General features: G+C 51.3%; 4 protein-coding genes across 4 annotated transcripts; 1 reads left to right on the forward strand and 3 right to left on the reverse strand.

Moving 5' to 3' along the window:
* Positions 1 to 373: 373 nt before the first annotated feature.
* EAH_00006400 (hypothetical protein, conserved) lies at positions 374 to 4,005 on the reverse strand (the record flags this gene model as incomplete). The annotated part of the gene is made up of 11 exons (XM_013392500.1): positions 374 to 442; positions 614 to 713; positions 883 to 932; positions 1,091 to 1,174; positions 1,442 to 1,514; positions 1,692 to 1,794; positions 1,951 to 2,105; positions 2,281 to 2,373; positions 2,545 to 2,765; positions 2,980 to 3,183; positions 3,355 to 4,005. The coding sequence occupies 11 exons, from the start codon at positions 4,003 to 4,005 to the stop codon at positions 374 to 376; spliced, it is 1,803 nt and encodes a 600-aa protein (XP_013247954.1).
* A 2,166-nt stretch (positions 4,006 to 6,171) lies between these two features.
* Positions 6,172 to 7,395, reverse strand: EAH_00006410 (hypothetical protein, conserved; the record flags this gene model as incomplete). The annotated part of the gene is made up of 2 exons (XM_013392501.1): positions 6,172 to 6,968; positions 7,368 to 7,395. The coding sequence occupies 2 exons, from the start codon at positions 7,393 to 7,395 to the stop codon at positions 6,172 to 6,174; spliced, it is 825 nt and encodes a 274-aa protein (XP_013247955.1).
* Positions 7,396 to 10,100: 2,705 nt separating this feature from the next.
* Positions 10,101 to 13,907, reverse strand: EAH_00006420 (hypothetical protein, conserved; the record flags this gene model as incomplete). The annotated part of the gene is made up of 1 exon (XM_013392502.1): positions 10,101 to 13,907. One exon carries the CDS (start codon positions 13,905 to 13,907, stop codon positions 10,101 to 10,103), a length of 3,807 nt encoding a protein of 1,268 aa, XP_013247956.1.
* Positions 13,908 to 24,880: 10,973 nt separating this feature from the next.
* EAH_00006430 (hypothetical protein, conserved) lies at positions 24,881 to 27,617 on the forward strand (the record flags this gene model as incomplete). Its single annotated transcript, XM_013392503.1, has 7 exons — positions 24,881 to 24,993; positions 25,188 to 25,338; positions 25,472 to 25,583; positions 25,758 to 26,419; positions 26,579 to 26,628; positions 27,297 to 27,379; positions 27,496 to 27,617. 7 exons carry the CDS (start codon positions 24,881 to 24,883, stop codon positions 27,615 to 27,617), a joined length of 1,293 nt encoding a protein of 430 aa, XP_013247957.1.
* Positions 27,618 to 27,737: the final 120 nt, after the last annotated feature.

A 27,737-nucleotide genomic window follows, 5' to 3' on the forward strand; every position in this document is an offset into this window, starting at 1 on the left:
TGTGTAGAATAGACAGTTTACAAACTGGCAATTGCCGCAAACTCATAAGAGCAGCAATAGATCATCTACTTCAATAATCATTAATTGGCATGAGCGAATGAAAGGCGCCGCCTTAAAGGAAGAAAGTTCGGAGTTACATATGCGTCAAAGTATGGAAGCCTTCATATGAAGGCAACGGACTGGCCGGGAGTTGAAGCCTAATCAAAAGAGCGTATGCGTTCTAGAGAAGCTCGCATATGACTAGTGCAGATTATAAAATGTACAGGCTCTCCAGAAAGGGCACTTCACGTTGCGGGTTTGGCCCTGTCATGCCTCTCCATAAAGAGCGGGCCCATGCACTTCTACACCGTCACAACGTGCACACGCACCTCCCTCATACGACGTTCGCAGCTTCTGCGCAACTGTGCAATGGGACTGCGTCTGATGCTTGCACGACTTCGATCTGCAGGACGGATAAGAAATAGCGTTAGGCGCAGATATTCATTTAGCGTGCTTCTTGTTCGTTGGCAAAGCTTGCCGGTAAAACTTCAGCACCCGACAGCTCCTGTTCTTGCTTACTAAAAAATTCAAACTCAGATTAAAAGTAGAGCGAACAGTTAGTAGCTCGCCTTACCTTATACCGGACACGCCGAGAGGATATTAGTCCCCAAGAGTTATCAAAGGAGAGGATCAAAGTGCCCTCTTGTTCCGCGCTAACAACGCCGCTCACTCGCCTGACACATCCACCAATTTTGGATGGCGTGAATAGAGAATGCGTAAATGCTAATTTTCAGCAGCAATGGGTAAACGGCAACTAAGGTTAGCACTCGACAAGCGTTCTGGAAGCAATGCAACACAGATAGAAGGGGTGTCATGATGTCGAAGCCGATTAGAGCAGCTCACTTGCGGGGTGGGTATTTGCGGTGCTCCTCAAGAATGCTCTCGTTTCCGGACTGCAGTTGCACGAATAAGAGACCAGGCATGCAATACCAAAAGATTTATGATGCCGAAGCCGAATAGAGGAGCTCACTTGCGGGGAGGGTATTTGCGGTGTTCTCGTTTCCGGATTGCAATTCCACGACCCCCAAAATGACAAAATTTTGATGCGTACATCAAGAGACCACGAAATGCCGTTCCCCTTCAAAGTCTGCACTGGTGGCCTTCCTCCCAACTTACCTGAGACCTCCAAATCGCGCTGAACCCCACATCAAAGTCTTCCGCGACCCAAGCCCATTGCACAACAGATTTTTGAGGGATCTGCTCAAGTTAACACAGGCGGTCCGATGGTGCCCATGAACTACAGGAACTATCACTCCACTGTTCCTGACGTGCAGTGTAATGTCTAGTGGTCAGACTGTAGCTAGAGAAGGCATACGCACTGCTGCAGTTGCTGCACCGCCTGAGTTGTTTCTGAGAAAAATACAGGCATATCTCCCATTAAGGTTCTGGAGGGTGAGCGTACCAGCTCCACAGCTTGGCTACACCGCCTGGCCCCCACATTAAGAATCACACTTCCTGGGCCTAAGTCTGTATCTCTGCAGCGGCAATACAAACCATCCCTCAAACTTGAACAAAATGCGAATCGGCTCATTCAAGAATGCATATTGTTTATTAGCCTCCTGCGGGGAAACGGAATTTCAAGCTGCTTGTTCTGTAGAAACGCTAATCCATGGTACCAAACGCATACGGCGCAGACGCATGCATCGCCTCACAGTGGAGGGACGTCGGCCAACGAAGACGTGCATATACCACCCAGAGAGGGAGGCAGCGCGTAACCCCCAATGTTCCTCACTAGAACACTTTCCGCGTCGCTGCCTGTGAGCAACCAACAGAAACTAAGGATCTACTCAGCACCTGCAACCGAGTGAGTGCCAACTACAATGCTTGCGTCATACGCCATCTTACTTTAGACTCCAGAGGCATCATCCTACGAAGTGGCGGAAGGCAACTTCTACATGGCTTGCAACTTACTCAAGAGCTTGATCTTGTTGATAGTCCTCTCCCTTAGCCATCCGCGGATGGCAGACCAGAGAGTCGAAAACGTGCGGGGAGTGTTGATGAAGTACATCGTGCCAATGGATTCCGGGTAGTTTTCACTCGCAGAACTAATTGTCCTTCTCAGCAAACTGAAAAAGATCGCAAGAAAAAGTAATGGTGCATGAAGCAAAGCGGCCCAGATACAAGGAATACTTGTAAGCAGAACGTATATGCAGATATTAATAAGTCCATGCATATAAACATACACACATCTAAACACTTTCCAAAAATCGCCACAGTTGAATTCGGAATCCATCTCCCCACTTGAGAGCTCGCCGGTTCAAAATCCGCGTCGAGAGGCCCTGCAAGTCGACAACTGCAGTTACACGGACCATTCTGTTAAACTTGCGAGACAACCTGCATCCACAACACAAGAGTAAGGGGTTTAAACATGAAGTCCATCTTGCTCAGTAAGCTTCATTACTCCACTGCCTGTGTTGGCCCAGTTAACTGCAATTCGCTCCGCACAGTGTCAACTGACGAAAGCCACTAAGCGTGCGGATTCTTTCGAGATCGTCCCAAACCTACACGTCAAGAAGCATGCAACGAAACTCCAAAATATCCGAATGCCACCCCAAAAACTCTTCTTCCGAAACCGCCGAAAACAAACCGTTTACATCAAGCAGTCCTGCACACACGCAGCCCGCGGATTGAAAAAACCGCTCCCCATCCGAAACGCGCAAATCATCCGCAGGCCGCTCCTTGTAGACGACCGCTAAATTCACACCAAACTTTAAAGAGAAACACAGCTGGACGCCACCACCAAAATGGACGCCAACAGTTGGCCTTCTCTATCCCTGCTCCCTCTATCCGTCCCTACGTCCATATCTGTCCGTCACATATCGAAGCATTGGGTGAGAAACAGCCTTTTCTGGTTCACAAACTCAGTTACTGCTGATAGGAATAAGCAGTCTGACCTGGCCGCTCTATTGAAATTATGTTCCCTTGTTTATCTAGAATCACCGAATCTAACGCCTTGTCACTAAGGGCTTGCAACAAACTGTTTCCCCCCCCCGGTGCACTGGCTGCAGCAGCAGCTGCGGCACAAGCGTCCAAGCTAGGGCCTCTTCCCCCGTCACGGCGCAGCACGGGATTGGTGGAAAAAAACCGGGTGACTTCTGCATGCTTCGGGGAGGCCTCAGGTCTCATGGGCAACAGCATTGATTCCTTCAGAAGCAACCGCAGAACGAAAAGAAACGAAGGCCGAGATACTAACACCCACGAAAACAAAAGCAACTAGAAGAAGAGCAAATTCATTCGTTTACAATTCAGATGGTAGGAGACAAGTAAAGGACGACAAGCCAAGCCTTAAACGTTTGGTTCTCGAGTTGCACGTACCACAACTGTTCTCCTCTTGTCCGAATTAAGACTCATTTCTTCTCTCCACTTCATGTGGCGTCGATAGGCGTTGTTGGCGGCTGTGGCATCGTAATCAAAACCTTGCAGGTAGCGCAGCAGGCGAGTGCTACCAGCTAACTCGGGCACCTCCGGATAAGCGTCATCTGGTGCTGATGTTGAAGCTTCCGCATCGGAGGTTGCGGAAGCATTTTCTGGAGAGTTAATATGCGCAGATGATAATGCCTTAGCTGGGGGATGCACCTCCCTGCCCCTGCCATGCCGGCTGACTGTGCGGCTGAGGAAGGCGGACTTGCTGCGAGTGCATGAGGAGTCCCCAGCTGCCCCTGCACCAATGTCAGAGGCCTTCATACCCCTTAGGAACTCATTTCTAGCCGCCCTAGCACTTTCCGTGAAGGCTCTAAATGCCTCTAACTGCTTGGTGGAGGGGTTTGCAGCCAAGAAGAACTCTGGGGGCTCCTCAACCAGCCGAAAATCGCCTGCGCTCGGGGCCGTGCAGACGCGGTCTGCCAGCGCCTCTGATTGTTCATGTGGCTGTTCATCTTTGGAGTTACCATCTGGGGAATCCAACACCTGACGCGCTGGAGAGTCGGCCGCAGCCGCCATGCGCTTCCCACCCCCTTGTTGCTGCATCTCCCCAATGCCTAGTCCGCAAACCGCGGATGCTTCCCGGAAAGAGCTCTCAGCGCTAATCGCGAAACTCCGCAGACCAAAAGCAATCAAACAATAGCCGATGAATGACCTAAACTGTTAAACGTATGAAGTTGCAGCAGCACGCAAAGTGGCTCAACACGGAGCCTATGGCCGCCAGTTGGAGAGCCAGTTGCGGCAACCAGGGTACATGGAATCGAAATGTGATATGTTCAGGATTCATGGTTTGTCTGTGCACTGCCAAAAGGAACTCGTTGCATGTGTGTCGTGGGCGGACGCCTGCTGCAGGACTCGGGTTCAGGCCCAAAAAAAGACTTAACCCGATCACTCCCGTGTCTCGAAAAATGGAAAACGGGTACTTTTATACGAACACATGGCATAGATGAATCATTTTCCCCGTACACCGCTCTATGTGTCCAGACACTCAAAGTGTTTGCATTCGACGGGGGGCCCAGTGACCTCGCAGCAGCCCCTCTTATGTCCCCCAGAGACACTAGCCTTAACAAAATACATGCATTTTGTAAACTGTTGAAAAATAATATACAAAAGAGGAATAAGGGTGAGCTTTTCGGAGCTCCGAGACCCTCAAGTGCTACGCTGCTCGGGCCGCAGCCCTAAACACCTCGTGGGGAAGGAAACGTCGGGGCTTTATCCTGCTAACTCCATCATTCTTCTTGGTATCTTTATGTTCTACTCTATTCGTATGATTAAGCTTCATTTTCTTGTCTCTGTTGCTGGCTAGCGTCACCTCGTGTACGTGAGTCGCTTGCGCCCGGCAACGTGCACTACGATTCCTCGTCTTGTTGTTGGCAACAGAGAATACACTAGGCACACGCCCCAAACGGCAATTCTTGAATAGTGTAAAATTCTGTCTGCCATATTTGGCTAACCTCTTATGCAACGGAACTGGCAGAAGAAGCCTACAGCCTACAATACGAAATGCAAGAAGCCCAAAGCCCAGCGTAACGCTTAGAGCTGTCGCGGCAACCGCTTTTTCCCCTTGCATATAGCATGATTCGCAGCTGAGCCGTACGTTGGTATTTTTCGCCGGATCGAATCAGTACGTATGCGCATATGCATATTGCCCCCGTGTCGGAGGCTAATAAGCCCATTTCTTTGATTTGGCAGATTCAACAGGGAGCCATTATTCGTAAGAGTTACCCTCTTCAGAAAGATGCGCCTGCGCAGCGTTCTCATTATGTAAGTTGCGCCAGTGTCATGACAGGTCAGAATTGAAGGTATGCGTGTGGCTCTTTTGTGGAGCTGAGAGAGTTACTGAGACCAATATTCTGTTGGATTGTTGAAGGTGATGCGGAAGTATGAAATGTAGGCGCGTCCCTAACTCATGGCGACGTATATGGGTCCCTCTAACTCCTGTTGTCCATCTCTTCTCAACAGGGAAACTTTTGGGCGGCCTTTGTTATGTCCATGTGTACGCTGCATCCTCTTATGTAACTCCTCTCCTTTGCCTTAGGGGCCCCCGTTCGCAATCGATGCACCCTCAATAGGTTCTCCAATGCTTTCCAAATCCCCTCTTCGTGTTACTTGCGTAACGGGTGGAGGGAAGCGTATGCTTGATGTATTCCGCACGGGTCTGGAAGCAAGCCACTGCACTTCAGTTCAGTTTGTTCAAGCAAGGCACACCGAGCAAATTCTGAAGGAGGCGACGGCATGTCCAAATTGCAACGAGAGCAGGGAATATCTTCCGATGAGTAGCAGCAATGGAGGGCATCGTAATCGAACGATCCAGACCAGGTGAAGTGAGGGAGTTGATGGAAATGCCTCGTGCAAATTGCAAAAGGAGCAGCGAATATGCTTCCCTGACACGTACCAGCGACGATGCGCATCTATTGCATTTGCGTGCGCTAAGCTGCTACTCGGTATGGTTTGCTCCCCGGTGTTTGTAAGCAGTGGCTCCCAGCCACCCTTTTATGTTGCCTAAAAAGTCCACGAACGCCTCTAGTCACCGTCGGCTGGAACGCCTGCTTACTAAGCCTCGCATTAACCTGCTTCCACTTGACTGAATTAACTGTAGAAGCCAAAATTTTGCCGAGGGTTTGCAATGGTAACTGTATTACGATCATTAGTGTCGTACCTGTGCATATCGGTGCCTGTGTGCAGTGTTGGATTTTGTGGTTGCACGAAAATTCATATTGTTGGGGTGTTCTGCTGGCTCTTAGCAGCCTCCTTCAATCGGTTGTCTCTAAATTTTTCGATGGGCCCGATATTATACAGAAACGCATCCGCCTCCTTCTTGCTGCGCACTTCAACGACAGTATCTGGGGTAGAAGGTAGGAAGTGGCTCACGATGCTGGCTATGAAATTCCCCACATTGTTCATTTCAATAACTGACTCATGCTCGTCATTCTTCTTTCGAAGGACAGCTCGGATCTCGTTGAGGCGCGCATCCATCCTTGCTGCTCCCCGCTCGTCTAAGGGACGCGTGTGATTTCCGGCAATGTGCAGTTCTACAGCCAAGGCGTGGTACTGCTCGTCCACTCTTTGACTTTGGGTTTCCATTTCAAGCAGCAGCTCCTGGAGGCAGTCTAGCTTGCTTTGGATTTCCAGTCGTCTTTCAGCTGCATTGAGGGGTTCAGGCATCGCCTTGAATGAGGAAAGCTGTGGTGAGCGGCTGTCGTTAGGAACTAGCACCTGAGATTGCATCCCGCTATGCCGTTTCTGTTGCCTGTGAAGTCTTCCCAGTGCAAGCATCTGCGTTTCTAAGTGCGATAATTCCATGTGTAGTGTGCGGTTCAGGAGAGAGAAGCGGTACTGATCCAGAGAGTGCACATATTGCAAGCGTTCAGCGATGCTCCGAGATATCAGCACCTGGTGAGGTGGGGGCCCAACCCAATAAATGGACTTGTTCACCCACATCGATTCACGATTGTCTTGCATCATCTTGCTGTCAAAGAAGAGATCAGTTATAACGATGAGACTTGAACCTGAGTGCAAAACATCAAGGCAAACAAGCTACGATTTCGCAATAGCTGCACAGAAGCGCTTAAAAGTCGCGTACGTGGCATAGGAGATAGCATTCATGAAGTGCACTGGTGCCGTAGAGGGCTTCCACAAGAAGCATGCGCGTTTCTATGGGGACTAAGGTTGAGAAATTACAAAAATATTGCCTACGAGGCAGCGAGAAGCCAACAAAAAGACTCCTTTGGAGAAGAATACTTTATGAACCGCCACTAATGACCGTGCAAGTGTGCTCGGCGTAAGCAGACAATTTGTATGCATTTCCGAAGCCGGAAGGGGACAAAGAACTGCACGTGATCGTGAGAATTTAGAATTTAATCTTGAATGAGCTCTAAACGCTGTGAAGCTCGTTTTTATTGAATCACCAGGGCAGCTTCGAGGGTGATAGCACATGGACCGAGTATGACTACGATTGATGCTGGAGTTTCAGCTGTGCTTCCGGCTTCTTTAATGTCAAATGGGTGACTGATTTACCTGTACTGGGGTTGTCGTGGAACTTTCGGCTTTGGATCGAGCTGCTTGGGAAAGAATCCGGCTGTGGTCCACTATGGCGACGTGCCGCCTGTGCGCCCGGGAAAACGGTGAGGATGCTAGCTTCCCACAGAGTCTGGCAAAATCCAAAATGGGTTCATATTTAAAAAGCGAGTTCACGCTTTATGTGTCATGTATTGCATTGAATTGAGAGTTTATCCGGGCGACGCACAATCTCGACAGGACCGTCCTGCAAAAGTGACCTCTTGGTGCTTTCCGCTCTGCCACAAACCCAGATTATTTTCGACTGAAAACGTCACATGAAAATAATTCGGAAAATACATTCTTAAAATTTCCAACACACAAAAGTTTTGTTCCGTGCCTCAAAGGAACGGCTGTCCAGCCAGTCGACGAGTGTCTCTGACCTATCTGGCTGGTTTGACGGCCGACGGCTCGCTGCCGTGGCTAGCCAGAATCCTGCCGTTGCCTCAATCTTTAACTTGACAGCCGTTAATGCTTGAAATTCTCCATATAATCCAAGCTCACAGGATTGCATTTGTTGCAAGGGCATCCTCCCTGTGTTGAAGGGTGCAGTCCACGCAAGACCCTCTCCAAAGCCAAAAAGAGTTTGCGTCTTACCCAATATATCAGTCAAGGGGACACAATTTTGAGTCACAGCATGTTCGCTTTTGGCCATCTTTACACCCCCACTTCCTCTGTTCCATTTGTGGGTCAAAGACTAGTTGTGTCACGCTGCTAGCAATCGACCGTCCATAATCTGGCAATCCTCGTTGGGCCATTACAAGGTAGCACATCGCAAAGGCGCTTAACCACCAACAATGTGAGATGAAGACCGAAAGCCTTTTCAAAATTTCCTTAATATCCCTAGGGTGTACTGCGCCAGGATAGCGCTAGCGTATGGCAGTGGAAACAGGCAAAGAGGACAAGCACTTCTAGCAACTAGCACCGGTAGCCAACTACGAAGCCATGGGATATGAGCTACACCACAGCATCAAAAAGTTAATATCATAATAGGGGATTTGCACAGGTGGGCATGGTCTAGTGGCTCTGAACTCTGCCGAACACTCAGATCCCGGGTTCGATCCCCGGTGCCCGTACATCACACCAGGCCAGTTTAGTTGTCCATGCTTTCCTAGATAAATTGTAGGCATACAATATGACATTTGAGTTGCCGCTGCAGGGTTCTGTGCAACATCGGGACCGACGTTGACGGTAATACTGGGTTGGCAGCTTTAAGAAGCACCATCTTGAAGGGTTTGGCGCTGCCCCACCACAGCTACTTCAATGTTTCCTGAATTGTATCAACTCCTTGGAGGGTATAAGGGTAACACTAACTTCGGAATCGTTCCATGCACTGTGTTTACAACACTATGGGGACCTCTGCAAAGATCTCGACAAGCGCATAGCCGCGGGAACATTTTTTCAACTGGCCAGGGAGTGCCAAAAACGTTGGAGAATAAGCTCACACAACTGCAGAGTCACCTGCACACCCGTGGCGCTGCAATGACGCATAAAACTTCAGCTGCGCCGATACTGCCCGCGCACAAACAAAGCAAGCAGGTATTGGAGCCACCCCCTACGGTACGCATTCAAACGCCTGTTCACAAGCACAGATGACCGTTCAAGAACGGGGCCGAAAGGTAGCTCTAATCAATTTGTCCTACAGAACACTTTAGAAGGCCCAGGGAGCCAATCACCAGTTTGCAGGCCAATGTAATTCATTACAATAAGCCCATTGTACAATGCCCACACGAATCCTCTGAGGCGTTGAGCGAGGGTATTTCACAATAAAAAGTCAGTTCTACAACACTCACGCATATCCCGTGAGGCGTTGAGCGCCCACCTGGTCTTTGATGAAAGGACCGGAGTTGTGCGCACCTAATTGCCACAATCACGTTCGGGGGCCTTAAACTATGCAGCGGAAAGTAAACCTGCACGAAGCTCTGCCTACATCTCTCTGCTCGGCTCTGCTCTGCTCTGCTCTGCTGATCTCTCTGCTGTTCTCTGCTCAGAATACATCCTTCTGCTGTCTTGGTATCCCAGGTGCCCCTTGACCCTTGCGCAGTTTGGCCTCTTCTCTAGGCTCTCTGATAAGCACTATCTTCTGCATTACCGTCCTTGACAGGTAAACAAAAGGGGCGCACAAGGAGGACTGTCCCACAACGCATGTGATCTTCTGTTGCGCAGGCACTGCCGTACGATGTTTCAGAGAAAAATGCACAGTGCAGGGTACAAGCGCGGAGCACACTAAGGGAATATATAGATCCTGCGTGTCATCATAAGGGAAAAAAGAACACCTCTGGTTGAAAGCTAACACATTGAGCGGCAGCTCTGCCAAAATGCGTTTCAAGAAAATACTGACAGTTTCGGCAAGATAAACGTGGCTCAGCCATGTTCAGTGGCGAACACGACTTTCAGCTTGCAACACCTTCGCCCCTGACTAAAAAATGGTACTCCGAGTGCAGTTGGACGCGGGCTTAGCGCGTACCGTGCCCGTCGGTTACTTCCGTTCCCTCTAGCAACGGCCTTTAGGCCTCTAATTCCCTCAAGGAATGTGGTATTTTCACCGCTCTACTACCTAATTACCATGAAGCCATCTTCACTGCCTAATGGAACGATGCAGCTTCTGCTTCAAACGCATAGGAAACAGCATCCCCAAAGCAATCCTTACTGCTGTGGGTCTCTGCAGTGTTTGTTGAACCAGTTGTAGATAGTCGGTCTCCAGGCGCCGGCTGCGGCGGGACAGCCCGCTCGTCTTCGACAAGCTCCCAGTCTTCAAGCAGAGGTGGCAGAACACTATGAAACGCGTCTCCATCCTTGTGGGCCCTGCCGGAGGTGTTTCCTTGATGCAGCTGCTGTAGGCTGCCGTCAGTGGTCCCATGAGGTTCAGGAGAGCCCCTCAGAAAAGAGCCCAATCCAAAGGCCATGCGCGACAGTACGCCAGTGCTTGCTTGGGAGCCTCTCTCGAACTCCTCAGGTGTCCAGCCAAGACGGGCAAGGGCCTGTTCATGCTGGGCCTGGCTGATGGCGCGTTTCCTGCGAAACTCCTCCAGCATTTTCCGTTCGCCAGTCTGCACAACCCCGTCAGCGAATACACCGGCTAAGAATGCGTCATAGCTAAGAATGGCAAGTCGAGCGGCTTGGGCACGTGAACGGTTAACCAGCAAGGTCGTCAGCCCTTGAACTACGGGGAACCCCAGATTCCCGGGTTCTCGCAACACAAAGGCAGCTAACTCTTTCAAATCTAAACAAAAGACGGTCGTCTCTGTGATACAGGTGGCCGTAGAGGGGGCCGTAACTGTTTCCTCCTCCCGTGGGCCGTCCGCATCGTCTGGTTCTCCTTTAAACGACGAATAGCGCTCACGTAGCGGCTGCTGTCGCTGTATCCCCCTTTCCATGCCTGCCCTTCTGCATTGGGATGCCTCAGTCAAGCTAGCTGCGTCGGCTGCCGCTGCAACTGCGGCTGAGGCCGCCGCTGCTGCAGCTTCGGCGACGTGCCGTGCACCTTCTGCAGCTGAGGAAACCCCGCCTTGAACAAGAGCGGTGGCAGTTGACGCTTTTGCGGAGGCCCGCGCAGGTAGATGCGCTTCAGTTGTTTGCGGTGTTTCGGTTAGAAGGGCGGTAGCTGCAGCTGTGCGCACAGCAGCAGCAGCAGTTGCTGCAGCCTCAGCAGCTGCAGCAACAAGGCTTGTGCCCGAAACGCTTTCTTGTCCACCATTCGAAGTGCCGTCAGACCCAGCATCAGCCGATAGCAATGCTCTTGTAGAGACCCCTTGCCGTGGACACTCCAATGATGGCGTTGGTGATGTCTGTGACGGTTTCTCTCGGGGTATCTGGTGTTGCTGCTTGCTGGCATCAGCATCCTGACCTGCATTCGTCACTGCTTTTGAGTTAGTGGCTGCACCTCTCTCCGCATTCTCCATCAGATGCGCGTTGTAAGTTCTTTCTCCGCCTTCCTTTGTGCGGCTTGGCTGCTGCTGCTGCTGCTGCCGCTGTTGCTTTTGGTCTGTAGAGGTTGCTTGTTGGTGTTCCTTCCCAACTGCGAAGGCCGGCACTGTCTGCTGATGGCGCTGAAGCCCCTCAGGGGATTCGTCCGCATGGCTTGCCAGCGTCTCAGGTGAGCTTGCAGTCGTGTGCTTGACACGCTTCGCTGATAGTCTCCTCAAGTCAGCAACATACGAAAGAAAAGGCTCGACACCCAGGACTGCTCCTGTTTCTCCCCCTCTGTAGGTGTCCACTACTTCTCCACCTTGGGATATCTCGACAGCCCCTCGCGCCACAAAGCACAGCGTCTCGCAACTGCTGTCTTCCTGCTGCAAGACATAACCTTGCGGAAAGGTCCGCCAACTGCCTTGCCTGAGCAATCGACGAAACTGCCTCGGACTCATCCCCGCAGGAAGGAAGTATCTCTGAAATATGTCAAGTTCATCCGAGCTAAACGAAACCTCCCGATGCTCCGTATGTACACGCCACAGCATCACTGTGTTTAGGACCAAAAAAACCACATTCCACAGAGCTGCATCTGTCAGGCGGGGCCGTCGAGACCAATTATAAGAGAAGTAGCAGAAGCCTGCAAGCAGATTAAATGTCCGAAGAAGCCGCATGTCCGCCATCAGGGTCGCCGTTAGAGACAGCAAAGACCCAGCTGTCACCACTACATTCCCGTTGCGATATGTCCACTCAGAGATGGTGGTGCAATGCGGAGCCAAGAGAGAGCACAGCTGCCGGTAGAGCGTACTAATGCGCTGCCGCACGAAGCATATTGGGAGGGGTCGACGTGCAGGGCCTCCACGTGTGGAGCCCCTGCCCACAGCCTTCTTCAGAGGCATTGTTGGCTCTGCAGGAGAAGGCCTAGCAGCTGTCTCCTTCTGGGGCACCTCCTTCGCCTGTTGCTGTAGCTGCTGCACCTCACCCCTCTGCTCGTGTACGACGTCCGGCGCAGCTGCATCCGCCCTACTGGGCATGGTGTCCTTTGGCGCATCTTCACCTTCCCTTCCACCCTTGCTCTCGAAGCCCTCTGCAGCGCCTGAAATGACGGCTGCAGCAGGCTGGCCCGCAGCATGATCTGTTGGTAGTGCCCCTTCATCAAGAGCCCTGCGCCCCACCGCATTCTCCTGCTCCTGTGTTGTTGCCAAGTCGGCAGCTGGACCCGCCTCGCGCTCTTCGTGTTGCTGCTGTTGCTGCTGCTGCTGCGGCTGCGGCACTGGCTGCTGGAACTGCTGCGTTGTTCCGGCCCCTCGTTGCTGCTCGCTGACGACTGAGCCTTCTTGGAGCAACTGCCGCTGCCCAGTTTGCATTTGCTGCTGCCGTGCATGCATGATCTGCCGCGGTCCCAGTATCGACTGCGCCTTACTGAGGGGTCTCCAGGACCGGAGCAAAACCCTAGGTGGAAGCCGGGGCCTTTGAACGTTGCGCGCCCCTCCCACCGCAACAGCCCCCGCACCGGCAGTTGGAGCAGCTGCAGGTGCAGGTGTAGAAGCTGAAGCTGCGCGGCTACAAGCTTGTCGGCGAGGCTGCCCAGTTCGGCGGAAGAGAGGCTTCAACAGCCGTTTAATAGCCTTATTAAAAAGGATGGGGAACTGGAAATCCATTGCGCCCCCCGACGCCACATCTGGCGTCCCTGGAGGCCCCAAATGGCCCACAGAGCTTCTATTCCGTTGACGGCGACCGATAGATGGAGGGGCTGCTGCGCACTGAAGTGCGTCCCTTGCCTCTGCCGCTGGGTCTGCCGTTACAGCCGTCGCTGGCGCGTGATTTGCTTCTGCTACCCCGTCCGAGGCCTCTGGTCGTTGAATTTGGAGAGGTGCAGTCTTCCCCCCTTGAAAACCTTCGCATGGTCTCTGCCATGATCCTGCTTCTTTCTGTGCTGCATCAGGAGCGGAAGCTGCGCAAGAGGGGAAGGCAGACCGGCCCACTCGTCCCCCCCTTGCCAGCATAGCAACAGCCGCAACAGCAGAATACCTAGATGCATCTGCCGAAGAGACTTGGGGCAAAACAGCCTCAAGCCAGGCTGCTGCGGCCTTCAAACAGCTGCGGGCAGCGCGGCCCCGACGGCGGCCTACAATAACATTGCTCGTTTGCACCTGTTTTACTCCCCCCTCTTCTCTATCGGGAGGCAAGCTCCCGCCGCTACTAACCTCTGCTGCATTATATGGGACCCTAATAGATCTTCGGCGCCTTCCAAACGTTCGAGGCGTCTCTCTCAGAGCTTCTGATGACGGGGAATCTAATGGATCTGCAGTTTGGGGGAAACCTGCATGTGCCGTGGTGCCTGCGTTGCTGTTGGCCCTTTCCATGCACACGGGTCGGTCGCACGTATCTTTTGTGGGAAGTGCACTGCTTTGGTTCGGAGAACAAGGCTGCCCTGAGCTCACAAGATTGTCCGGGTGCTCTGCAGGCTCTACCGAGGCCATGGGATTGTCTTCCGCCCTTCCATGAAAGCACTTGACCTGAACGAATGGTTGAGGCGGTTGCTGCTGGAAATTCCGCCGCTGATGTCCATGCAGACGCTCGCGTTGTGGAGGAAATGTAGACAAATGATCTAATGAGGCCGCCCACCGCCTAGCACACGGCTGACCTCCCTTTCTCGTCTCTGCAGCCAAAATACCAACTGGATATGCCCTTCGAATAGCCGGCAGCGTAGTTGCTGCTGTTTTTGAAGCGCTTTTGTGGACGACGCGGAAAGCATGCATTTCTCTCCCTTACATCTCTGAATAACTCCGCAGGAAGCGTGACAACGACACTCGTTTCCTATCGACGGTGCACGAACCTACCGTTAAACTGTAGGAAATCTACACACGGGAACTGGCGCATAAAGCTGCTATCAGCTGCTATACGATATTCTGCAGCCCTTCACACAGTTTCATACCCCGTAAAGCCTGGAAGGCATGCCCGGCTCCTGGGGTGAATGCAATGAAGCCTGTTGAGCGCAGGTTGTTCCAGTTAAACGGGAGTCCGCACATGATACTGATACAGTGTTCAGTTAAGCCAGTAGTAATAAAAAGGCAAATAGGCAAGCTGCGATAACGCGGCCACGCACATCTTTCAGCAGCTTCGGCTGCCGACTCTCTGCGGCCCTGACTCATCCGCGCCGGCTGAGTGCAAGTCTTCTCGTTACCAATGGGAAGCTGAAAGGATAATGCAGTAGTAACTCGCATCATATTACTGAAATGAAGGGAAATAGTAACTCGCATCATACGACTGAAACGAAGAAAAACCCGTTATAATTGTGTAATGGGGGAAAACTGGAGCCATCCAAAAATGTTGCTCGGAACATCTATGTAAAACTGCCCCCCGGAAAGCAATGCGTGAAGTTGTGAAGCTGCGATTTTACATTCTTTTTTTGGACCACCGGGAAGCGTGGATGTGCTATTGGTGCGCATTAGCATGGATGAATTGAAAGCAAAATGGGTGTGCTGTAGCTGGTTAAAGCACCATGTGTGTACCAACTTCGGGCAAGCCTCGCTCCACTGTGGTTTGCCCGAAGTTGGTACACAAACACCTACTTTGCCATAGTAGGCAGCCAGCACGCAAACAAAAGTACAATTGTCTGCAGTGTTAGTGCAGACTGCAAGAGGGGGTTTGGCTGCGCTAGCAAGTGGGGATGCCTCGCAGCATTAGTTGCAACGACGTGTGGTGCAACTCATCTCATGCTGCCTATTCTCCCCCGGTCCCAGGCCCTGGGCCGATGCGCCATGGTATCTGTGGACTGAAGAGGTAGTTCTGCTTCTTGAGAACTCTTACCTAAAAGAACGATTGCAACTGACGACGGTCCTCGGAAGATCGAGAACTCTCGTACATTTTTTCAGCGCAGCATATTTCATCAAGACGGGTGCGAGGAGCAAGTCGCATCCCTGTAGCAATATGAGCTGGTGCATAGCATTGCCTGGCGTCGAAGGTGCTTTGGAAATGCTGGCAAAAAGAATCTTCAGATACTTTCAAAATCTCCGTTAAAATCTCGCCCGTTTTTCCTTATGAGTATTGTTCGGGCCCAGCACTCTTGCGGGGAAGCGGCCAACGCCTGGGAGCCTTGCAGCGCTGGCATTAGCTCAATATCTGCATCCCACCGAGTTGATAACCTTTTTCCAGCAAAAAGGCTCATGGAGAATGCTTCTGCCTGTGCAGACCATCCACACATTACTGAAGCCGCGGTGCGGGGGCAGTGGAGGAGCTCCTTGCTTCTCTGGAGTTTTATCTCGGTCTCTAGATTGCGCCCACTGGGCTACAGATGGTGTTGGCACATTCGTTCTTGGCACGCCTTTTTGCAGCTACTTCTAGACAAAGGCACCACTTTCCCGAGCAGATCCAAAGTATTAAAGCCTTGCTACAATATGCATTTATTCCCAGGTTAAGAGAATAGCTGTGGCAAATTTGAGAAAACTTTAACGAGGGAAGCTATTGATAGAGCGCTGCGTCGAGAAGTATCAGTCCTTGGTAAACAGGAGTTCACCAATGAAGCCAGAACTTCTATACAAATGGATATTTGCCCGGCTGTCCCCCGGAGAGAAGCAATCGGTAACTGGCTGGGCCGTGAAGAAGGAATAGGGGGCGGTGGACGTTGCCAAGCTGATGGAGTGCCTACGCAGCAAAGAGAAAAAAGCCACTTCCACGTAAGCACTCCATCAGCCTGGCAAAGCCCACCGCCCCTTAGTTCCCCCTCCATTAAGCAAAGTCGCATCATTCGACGTTGTAGATGCATGCAACGAGATAAGGGACTCTTGATGCAAGGCTTCCAGCAGAGACACCAGAGGAGCAAGCCAAGCTTTTTGGGGTAACGCCGTAGCTCCCACGCCGTGGATCCCAATCATCGGGAGGCGCAGTGTTGGGCTGAAGGAGGTGAAGCCACGCCTGCAGATCTGCCTCGAGTTAACTTTGTATCTACCCAAATTCGTATTAATGGTCATGGGGTGCTAGCGTTACTTGACACCGGCTGCTGCGATGGGGATCGTATATCTGAAGCTACGGCGAAGAAACGCAACTCACAAGCATACTCCAGTGCAGTCTCTGCGACGACGCCTCGCGGATGGAAGACAGGGGACGTGACGATATACACATACACTCTGAGGCGCGCTACTGTGGGGCCCGCGAATACCGCCGAAGGGCGACAAATATGAAAATAAATTGAAAAACAAATTAAAACGACAAATGTAAGAGATCGCATAATTACTGGGAAGTAATACGGAAACCAGCCAAGCTGGCGGCCGCCAACACAGTTATTAAATATATTTTTCCAGTGGGTAAACTGCGCACTACGCATCGGGCTCTGTGGGCAAACAATTCGTTTTCGTTGGTTTGGAATTGAACTCAGGGGCTTTTGCTCATAGGAAGACAAACTTGTGCACTACATAGGTATTTAGGCCTACATATGGCTCTTGAAGTAGCTACCATAGGATTCGAAGCATGCCTATAGCCACCCGAGGTGCACTAGGCAGGCAATCCGCTGGACGCCCAATGCACTGCACCGATCTCCTTTTCCGGGAGCAGCGTCAAGCTTAGTTTCAATGTACACGTTACCCCCACATCTTGAAGAGGAAGTAGAGCGGCAAGCAGGCGAATTGCTAAGAAGAGAGAAGGTTCAATCGTCAACTAGCGCATTCGGACACAATCCGGTGATGGACAAGAGAACTGGCAAGGGTTGTAGCATGTACAGAAGGTTCAAGGTGAAACAAGGTTCCCAACGCACCGGATCGACGAAGTATTCGACTACTCAAATGTTTTTTGCCGGAATCGGCTGAGCTTTTTGATCCCACAGCATCCCGACGACGGGCATCACGTAGTGAACAGCTGGCCTTCGCCGTTACTACGTATGTCCCCTAAGCAATGCAGATTCAGTGCACACTCTATAACCAGCTACTAAAATCCATGATTCCTGCTAAATCCTCTACTTGACAACATAAATAGCCATTATACATTCGAGTTGGTATTACTGTTGGGGCCAAAACCCCCTGAGTAGTAGAATTGAGGGACAGTGGCAGAGTCAGAGCAACAGCCTTACACCCAGCCCCAAGCTGGTGCCGGCTGGCAAGCGCTCTGGTTCTATTAAGCTGCTTATCTATCTAGTGGTGTCCTAATCTCTGAAGTATTCCATAGTACTTGTTTCTTTTCATGATACGAGGCCTCTAGAGGTCACACCAGAGATCCATCGTACTGCCCGTGCACTACACATAAGATAGCCTTGCATTCCCACAGTCGCAGACTTGGGAACACCTGTAGTGCGCCAAACCCTTTTAGGCATCTACTAGTAGACGTTATCTGGCTATTCGAAGTGCTGCTGCCCACCTTATGGGGCCAAATAGCAACTAATATTGTCTCGTAGCTCCAACTCAGGCTTGACTTAAATTCTTCCGTACAGCAAAACTCTTTCCGCTTACCTAGAGTGCCGGATACGCAGTGGTGCTGCAGGCCACCGTGAGCAGCGCTCTCAGCTTTTCGGTCCTATATAGCTATTTATGTACACACTCGATAAGCAAACGCTACACTCAGGGCTCCACCCTTAAAATAACCTTAAGACATCAAAGAACAACCTCTCATTCGGTTCCGGGTCTAATCCACCTAAGGGAGGAAGAGCAAAAATAATAATCATCATGCTGACTCCTTGTAGGTCAATTTCTTGGCTATGGCGGGACGTCCTACAGCGAGTCCCAGATCCGGGGTAGCTGCAGCGCTCTCTTGACCAGATAGCCTTATCTCCTGTTCATGTTCCTTGACGTATTTTTAATAGCAGATTATTTTCGCTATCTCTGCAGGATAGTGGTCCAATTTGAGTACCATTGTAGTGCGTGCCCATTACAGCTTCCCCCCCTCCTGAATTTCATCGGCCGCCCCATTCCTTGAAATTTTTCCCATCTTGGCCGTCTTTTCTTTCTAGCCGTTCTCTAACACCATACTTTGAAAAGTTGATTCTTTGTCGCGACTCCGCCAGCCGTCCCTCTTTGTTTTCTCCTTCATTTGTTCTTACTGCAGGAGGCTTGCACCATCAGCCGTTCACATGCGTTCGCAGATTATCAAACTGGAAATCCCATGCAACATCATGATGAGTGAGCCAGCCAAGCCACAAAAGCAGGTTATGCGGAATAGGGCCCACAAGGAAATCTCCCGAGGAACGCTCACATCTCCGCCACATAGTCAAGTCAATACGCAGCTGATCACCATTAGCCGCATCGAATATTTACTCTGTGGGGAGCCGTCGCCCCTCTAACTGTAGCCGTTCCACTACGATACGACTAATGAAGCTTCACGACTCTCCGGTTTCTAACAGCGCCTTACAGGGGCTCCCAGTCACATCAAAACGAAGTAGGGCTGTTGCTTCCACACTACACAACACGCCTCTTTCTCCATTCTCCGCGCGCTCACACATTTTCCGCCACTACTGCAGTACGACATTACCGTCTTCGGCCCTGCTGCTTCCCTCATTCATCTTAGGTTGCTCTTCACTGCTGTCCCCAATTACTTGCGCTTTCTCCTCGCTTCTTGCCAATGTAGGCGCTGGTTCGCACTGTTCAGCCGATGGTTGAAGCGATGTCCTTGCTTCCTCAGCTCCTGTACTTTCTCAATTCCCCATGCCGAGCACCTTCTTCCCCCACTTTGGGGAGCCTGGAATGGCGTTAGGTCCGGTCACTACTCCGCACATCAGTACCTTACCATGCGTATGCAGCCTAGAACTTTCTTTCCCTTCTACGCCTAGGCTCTTCCGTTGAAACGTTCAGTTGCCCCCGCACTGGGGCGTGTTGGCTTTCGTCTTGGCCTCCCCTTGTCTCAATCCTGTCTCAATCCTCGATCGACCAGGTGTTGGGTAATCTCTAGTACAGTACCCCGTACCTCCATACTTCCTACACGTTCCCTCTGTGCGCTTGGCACGCTCCCTCCGACTTGCAGATGCCCATGCTAGGTGGCCGCTTCCCTTACTAACAGCAAGCTATGCGTCTCCTCTCAGACAAATCTCCGCTAGCCTGGCCCTTACGAGACCCCATAAACCCCCAGAAATCCCGCCTGCGGACTCCATGCGTTGCGTATCCGTGCACTTCTGTCCAAGCACTCCCGTACAGCCTGTTTGGCCTCGAGGTAGCGGCGCATAGCTGTCGTAGGCTCCTCCCACGTTGGATGCTGCATCCGTCGGCAGTGTGTAATAGCGAGGGACACCTCTCTAAAAAATCCAGTGCACTAGAGGACTGCCAAGTTTGCTTGCCTAATCGCTACCCCGCGCTCTACTATGGCAGTAAACCGCATTCACCAGCGTGATTCCCTGTCCTCGGAAAGTTAGCTAATTCGGCCATCACCTCTCTTCTAGTCATCTCACTACAAAATCTTTCACGTAGCAGTTGTTTCACCAGTTCCCCATTTCCCAAGTCTGTAGCTTTTTGTAAATGTGTCCAGCACCGTAGGGATTGGCTTGCAAGGTACCCCATGAGTTTGCTACCCCACTTATCCTGCTCCATCCTTATCTGGACGAAGCTCTTCTCGATGCATACTATGAAGCCGTACATTGCGCTCCCGTTTTCGTCTTGCGTCTGTAGGAACGTCGAGAGGGCCCTCTCCTCCTAGGACAGTTCCATCATTCCCCTCTAGACGTCCATCTTACCTGTGAGCTGTTCCCCTGCCAGGTACTAACTAGAGGGCATACAGTCATACCCAGGAATAGGGGATGCCGCTGGCGGTACTGGCTCATTAAGCCAGTCCTAATTGTCCCCTGCATAGAGCGTCAGCGAGTCGGAGAGGTGGTAAGCCGGTTGCCTACTAGATAATCAGTATGCGGGCATGGGCGGTGTGCTGACGCCATTGAGCACGAAGAAGGGGCAAGCTATTACGCATGTCTGAGACGAGTTCACCCCTAGGTAGGGGCCGATTATACTCCGCCAGAACACGGACCACTGTACTGCATAGGTGAGACGCCTTTGTTAGGCGTACTACGCACGTGCCAGCAGGGCTCGTCCTGAGGTCACGACGTTCGAGACTGTTTCGTACTCCGTCAGATCACGGAGTGTGGTGCCGTATAGGTGAGCCAGCAATATCAAGCGTACGGATTGCGGGACTGCGTTCTGCAGCTTCATTAGGTTTAGAGCTTTGCCCACCTTTGGCAGTTCATAGTGCGCGGAGCGTTGTTCACCCTTAGACGAGCGTTGATTGACGAATACGTGGCATATGGGCCAGCGGTATGAGAAGACCGAGTAGTACGAGAAGTAAACTGGAATGGCGGCAGATAGAGCTTGCAATGTTTTCTTGGTGGCTGCACCATCGTATTATTTATTTCTGGGGCTCGACTGGCTGAGAGCTTTTGGAATGGAGTGGTACTATCGGGCAGACAGACTGCGTACGTACGCAAATGCTCGGCGTTGCGACTTGTCCGTGGGATAACACATCGAGGTACGCCTACAGAAGTGGAATGATAGGAATCCCAGGCTGAGGAGGCCTACAACAGCTTTGGTGCAGCAGGACTCGGGAATGGTGGAGAAGGCCGTTTCAGCTCCTCCTCAACGACCTCCCAAGTGGTGCAAGCTAGGCAGCGGCAGTGGCCTAGCTACAGATTAGGGGTGGCCAAGGCAACCCTACCGACAGTTACGAAGTGAACTATATTCTGGATGTGAGCGGCGAAGCTGAGCAAGACGAATACCTCGTCAACTGGCGAACAGCGCCGGACGGCCGCTAAATTTCGGGAAGGGGGGAAGTTGTAGTGCACCAGCACCACAATGGTTCTCAAATTGGACCTGTAGAGGTCCAGCTTGAGTATCTGAGTACCAGCATAGAGAATACAAATAGTGCGTTATTAGAAATAAATCAAGCCACTTTGGACAGGAAATGAGGTCATCAGGCTAAGAGTGTGCCGCAGCTACCGAAGGTCGGGCTGGCCGAGACTGGCAGTATAATCGAGGCGTTGGCCTGCAAGGTGCCCGCATCCGAAGAATTATCACTGCTCTTCCTCCTTTAGGACTGGCCCCGGTATGGAAATAATGGACTGTTTTTCTGGCACTTTAAGGTGAATTCAAGGGCAATGCGCCGAGCGTAGCGTGGATTCATCGGGTGTGCACTTATAGAGGGATACAAAGGACCGATAAGTAGTGGGAGTTGCTAGCACTGTTCACTACAAAGTGGCTCCTCTCATCCAATTAGGAACGTTGGTGCTGCTAAGCCTGAAAACGCAGGTGACCCTGTTACTTGGGGACTTGTGCTGTTGCCCTCATCCACTTGACCACCTGCGCATGTTCCCCAAAGCAATGCTTGCTTTTGGTTGCCTTACCTGATAGTAGGGCCACGGACTGCAGCACGTGCGTTTCCTCTGGCCTCATGAACGCATCTTCCAAACTTCACCGACAGGCCGATCACCTTGGCAAGGCAATGAGGGACAGATAGTTATTTGCACGAACGACGTGCTATTACACGGAAGGCAGTGGTCTGTGAATGCGCAACGTGATCATTCTTCATGTAAACAATCAGCGTCTTAGGATTGTATGTTTCTTCAGGGGGAATCGAACGAAATTGCGGGAAGATTAAGCTCACTCGGAGGTGGCCAGTTTCCGTGTGCACTCACACAGATATTCCGAAGCTGCTCGGTCTGGCATCGCACCACCGCAGCTTCATGCCTGAACTCTTTCGCATTGCCACCCCTCTACGGGATTTACTTAAGAAGGACAAGCAACGTACGTGGATACCGAACAGAAACCCACCAGTTCTCTCCACACAGCTGAGATCGTCTCCACTATTGGCGCTCCCTGATTTCGACAATCGAACACAGAGTCACAGCGATTGGAGGAATGCTCCCTGGGTGAGGGCACGAGTAAAGAATAATAGCCTGCTACTCTCCCCGTTCCACGAAGAGAGAGCAGAAATATACGAGATTCTAAAGAGGCTCTATACATTGTGGAAGGCAGTGAAGAACTATTGGCAGCTCACTCTTTATCGCAGGCATTCACTCTCCGGACCGAACATCATCCCCTGACACATCAAATGGAGATTCTATGAGAATTCAAAGGCAAAGGATTTGTTTGGTGGTCTTGCCGGCTCATGCAGCACGACTTCACTGTCGAGCATTACAATGGTATCACCACCGACGCCGCTGATGCACTCTCCCGATGAAGGCATTTTGCTCCACAAGTGCGCTTAGCTCGGATAGTTCCCTTTGGCGCCGTCAAGCACGAACCGATGACGCGGTCTAATACAGAGCATATCATTTCCACCACGAGGCACCTGGAGGCAGACGTGCAAACTCAATGCACCAGGCGAACGCTTGTGCGGTGCATGCGACACTACACCCAGAAAAACAAACCAATATGGCTTGATTTCCTTTATTGTGAGGAATGGGCCTATACAACAGTGCACAGCGCTTGCCGGTGTTTTATGGCTTCACTGAGCTACTCCAAGACAGTGTCATCTAGTCCCAGTGTGGAACTGGTTGCAGGCAGCAACCCCTCAACGACACACTGGCATTGTTCCCAACGCAACTTGCAACAGCAAAGTGTGCAGAAGGTACAATAATGCTAGGCAAACGACGAGTTGCAGTCTCTTTTAGCCCTATTGTTATAGTTTTATTGGACTCGCTGGCTACTCGAGGCTGGCCAACCGAAGTTCGCCGTGCGTTGGGCAGGGATCTTTGCCGCTCAATTTCCGCTTAACGCAATAGTTTATATCGTTGACTTACCCGCAACATGGAGATATCAGCAGATTATTAGTGTCCGTTTTCCCGAACGAAACAAAGAACAATCGGAAACCTCTCGAATGAGCGTTGCAAATCGGCAGCAACGTCACTGAAAGAAACGACTGGAGGAAAGTGAGACCCTGGACACGCGTGAAACGAAGCACATGGGTCACATAAATTGAGATTATTACGTTAAGCGGCGGGGAAACTGAGAACACGAGTTACCTGCTGAGGAACGGTTCTGCGAAAAAAATGCCTCCGAGGAATCTGTATGCCTTGGTAGATTCAACTCCGGCGAGCGAAAGCGCGGGATGCACAGCACACCTTATAACTGGGACAAGTACAAGATTATGTTTGCACTCGCTCTGTCACGGGCGTGCAGGTGACCATACCCTCACCGCTGTGCGCTCTTTTTTTGTTACTTCCCCTTTGCTTTCTGTTCGCCCCCCTATACCTAGGGCTATCTCCGCAGCCGACAAAATTTCAGTTTTATTCAGATTTTGGTGTTTGGCTCCCGATTAGTATCAAGAGGAGAGACGAAACTGGAGGGAAGAGGAACAGGAATACACGCAACAAACCTTGCCAGGGATGAACCGATGCTACCCTTGTCCTGGTAAATATCGCTGCCCAACACAAGAATAAAGCGCTGCATTATATCGAAGATGAGTTCGAAAAAAGATGGGACTGGAAGCGATAACCCATGATACCAAATATGCACGCACCACGGGCCAATCGAACTGCCCAGAATATGTATTCATAGCATGGACGACAGTAGATGACCGTGTCTGACGAAAGAAAGCAACGTCCAAAGTGTCAAGAACGCTTTATGGCTGCATAGACTAACCAATAAATAGTGAACACTGAGTTCTAAGTCGAGATAATCCCCACACACTACAAAACAGGCCTCAAATAGGGCGGCAAGGAAATGCATGCGCGTTGAAGAGCTACGCATGCAATCGCCATAAGCCGCGATTGCTACATATTTTCCTATTACCCGGAGCCTGAGTGGTGAATTAGATGCGCCAAATGTACACCACAACGGGTCTTACCCCACTGGCGCATCCGCCCGCCTCGCAGGCGATCCGCTAGAAAGAGACGCGCTCAGCAAACCAACAAACAAATCTTGGCCCCCCGAAGCAATGGGCACTCGACGACTGAAGGTGCAAGTTCCCCAGTAAGTAATCAGGTGCAAAGTCCCAAAGGCCGTGAAATTTGTGAAAGCAAACGTATCGTGTGGCGGCGTGCACAAGATTGGGCCTTAAACCGAGAAAACTCAAAGTTACAATATTAACACGAGCAAGGTACAAATATGCTCAACCGCGCAATACTTCTTAAATAGTACGTGCCCCAGGCTAACAAGGTGTTGGCGGCAATGTCTGGGGCTAGATGAGCTGGTATACGAAGCGTCGCAACACGCTCGGCGGCGGAGTAGTTCAGTTGTACTTACCTTAAGAACACTGGACTCTTCTGAACAGTGTAATATGGCTATATATATATTTTTGACGTTTGGAGTCATATCTAGTTGGCAGTAACTTCAGCGCCAGTACTGGGAGGAAGTAGCAGCTGAGTGGCCACTCATCGCCAGAGCAGGCCTTGTGGCATAGGATTCCTGCCTCGTCAACACGGGGTTACCGGATTATTTGTACAACTGTGTACTTGACTTCGCATTAAGAAGGGGAAGGCTTTTGCTTCTTGCTCACATGCAGAAGCGTCAGGGGGCGAATCGTCCAGGATGATCTTCGTACCGTCCTATTCGCGCCAATGGCTGGTCCAGACCCCAAACGCATGTACATTGCGATCAATTCGCAGAACCTTGACGCCCTCAAGCCAGAAAAACCATATTGGAGCAAGCCATTCGTTTTTGTGAATCCATCGTAGGTCGCGTGCCTTCCGGCTTTGCCACCAGTAAGGCGCTGCTAATCCTAGCATCTCCGATGCTTGGATTAGGAGCGCTTTACTCAGATCGATATCACCTAGCCAACTGTTGAATAATGTTGCCTGCGCCAACTTTCAGACATCGCAGGAGCTTAGGGATAGTTTGGGTGTTTGCGGGATGCGACACGCTCAGCGGGACAGGCACGAAGTACACTTCCCTCCAGGCGGCGATGATACTTCAGAAGATGAAGGTCGTTGACTTTCTGCTGGATCAGCCATCAATCGACTTGACCGTGAAGAGCACTGATGGGAAAAACACCATCATCGTTGCTGTTGAAGCAAAAGTATGGCGCAAATGGCGTGCCATCCGTGTGTCGATTACTATGCGTCTGGGCGGTGATCCGCAGCGTTTTCTCGGCAGAAGCATACTCAGGCGTCCATGAGCATGCATGCGCATTTCGGATGTGTTCAATTCAGATGGGCGTCGGGACGCTGGAAAAAATCCTCCGGAAACTCGACTTACGATCTCTTGCTGAAGTGGATCCATCGGGCAAAGGGCCAATAGACTATGCAGAACAGGGAACAGACGGTCTGTCTAGTAGCCATACTCTATGTAGCCTGCTGTTGGTATTAGCTTTCTTGCTGCATGTCTCGAAGCAAGGTACTGCGGATGCGACTTAGACACTCAGCTACACTCTTCTAGGGTTTTACATGCTTGATCCTTTGAGATCTTACTTAAGCGGTGTGTATTGCTTTTGAGCAGTTTATGAGTTTCTTCACTCGATGGGCTGCAAGACCCGACATGAGAAAGAGGTTGCAATGGCAGGGTTCTTCGGAGAGAGTGTAAAGGGCACTGTTCCAGGTGTCAGCGAGCACCAACGGAGGCGTAAGGTAGGAAACTCGCCGAGAAAGAAGGCGGAGAAAAATTCTAGCAGTATTGGAACCACCCATTCGTCGTCTGAAGAGGAGCTGAAGAGTTCGGAAGTCTCCGAAGCTGCCTGTAGTAGCGAAGAACAAGATGCGCTGTGGAGGCACTTCGATGACATTGATGAACTGGAACAGGCGCTGAGAGCGTACATAGACGAGTGGGGGCAAGATCATGATGACGGTAAAAGCTGCGCTCATTGGCTGCGGAGTGTCGCTCGTGCGAGGGAAACCGGAAAGACTGAAAAGCTCCTGAAGAAGTGGAACGCCACTATTCAAGGACTGAACACGAGCATGGGGGATGAAGCCGAAGATACAACCAAAGACAGTGGGAAGAAGAATGCCAAGAAAAAGACCCCGAGGGGTAGGTCAACTGAAAGAGTTTCCCCGAGAGAGCGTGACGGTGGGGGCTCGGCGCATTCGCGAGGACAGCTGGCAGGCTCCACGACGGTAGATCCGGAAGTCGTCAAACTGTTCTTTTCGGGCAAAGCTGGAGACCAGGTGGGCTGGAAGCGTACGGGGAGAGTATTCACATTGTTATGCGGTTGCAGTATAAGTCCTGGTAAGAAGAGCTGCTAGTTGGAATTGCGAGTACTGGCACTACCAAGCGCATTGCTCGTAGACATGGCGTTTTCTGTACGACTCGTGCGACGTTGTTAGGTGAACTTGAGGAACACAGGAAAGCACACACATCGTCTCACTTTCGTCGTGTCATCCCGATCGGCCTCAGTGGCCCCGTCTGAGAAGCGCACTGATGAGGAGGAAAAATAATTACTTCAACAGGACTAGCTTTCAGCCAGCACCAGCAAGAGGCGATCTTATTGTGCCAAGAAGCAGGCTACCGTTTATCCAAAAAGTTGTTTCCGTCGACTAAATAAGGTTGGACAGCAGGACCTAGCAGCCTCACGGTGGAGGTGTTGGCGCCTCTCCGTGGCCGCTTTCGAGGTCAAATTGATTTCGAAGGTATTGGCGACGCGCGTTGCTGCCGCTGCAGAAAAGCCTCCTTGTAGGGCCTTCATAGTCGCTGAGTGGGAACGTCAAGCTGGCTCCGCCATGGAAAACGACACTGTGGGTAGTAAAGCGCACCATGCGTCTCCACGTTTGGAGGAAATGCATAGCCATTGATGACTTCTTCACGATTGTGGTTGCGCCTCTAGTTCATGCTGGTCGCAATGGATGTCAAATATTCCCTCCTCCTGCAAAGAAAATTCTGCGTGTTACATTTCTTTTTGCGCGGGGAGAGTTTGGCGTGGGAAGCCATTCCGGCGATAGAGCAGGCTGGGATATTGCATTCGCGGGGGCCGCACCGTAAGCCCCTGAACAGCATGATCGCTCCTTCCATCGAGCATTCTGTTCAGTGTGTATTCGACTGCTCCAGGGAAAACAGGTCAGGCATAATGTGCAAGGTGGATAGACGCAATTTGCTTGCGCAACAGGTCCGCTGGACTTCTTGCAACATCGGTATGCCGGGATGTACTGACTGGGAGCCATTGCTGCAGCTGTAAACATCATGGCTAGAATCGCCAACCTTTTTCAAAACAATTGGCCAAGTCATGTTATACACCATGCCTTTGCAGAGCCTGCAAGAACAAATCCAAAAGGATTCCGTTTGAAACAGGTAGTGTCAGGCGGAGAGGATGCGTTAGATGTAAGCATCCTGGGTCTTGTGGCTTCTGCCACTGAAAGTGCCGGGGAATGACAGCACTTGCTATTTTGCGCTGCGAGGCGCGTCACTCGTTATTCTTCGTCATTCGTTGTTGCACGGAGTCACTAGTTCTTTTGGGGGCATTGAAAATAGATGGAATGCCAGCGCCTGCGC

This window comes from Eimeria acervulina, genomic scaffold (assembly GCF_000499425.1).
Source record: "Eimeria acervulina Houghton genomic scaffold, Eah_scaff28, whole genome shotgun sequence".
NCBI classification, from domain to species: domain Eukaryota; phylum Apicomplexa; class Conoidasida; order Eucoccidiorida; family Eimeriidae; genus Eimeria; species Eimeria acervulina.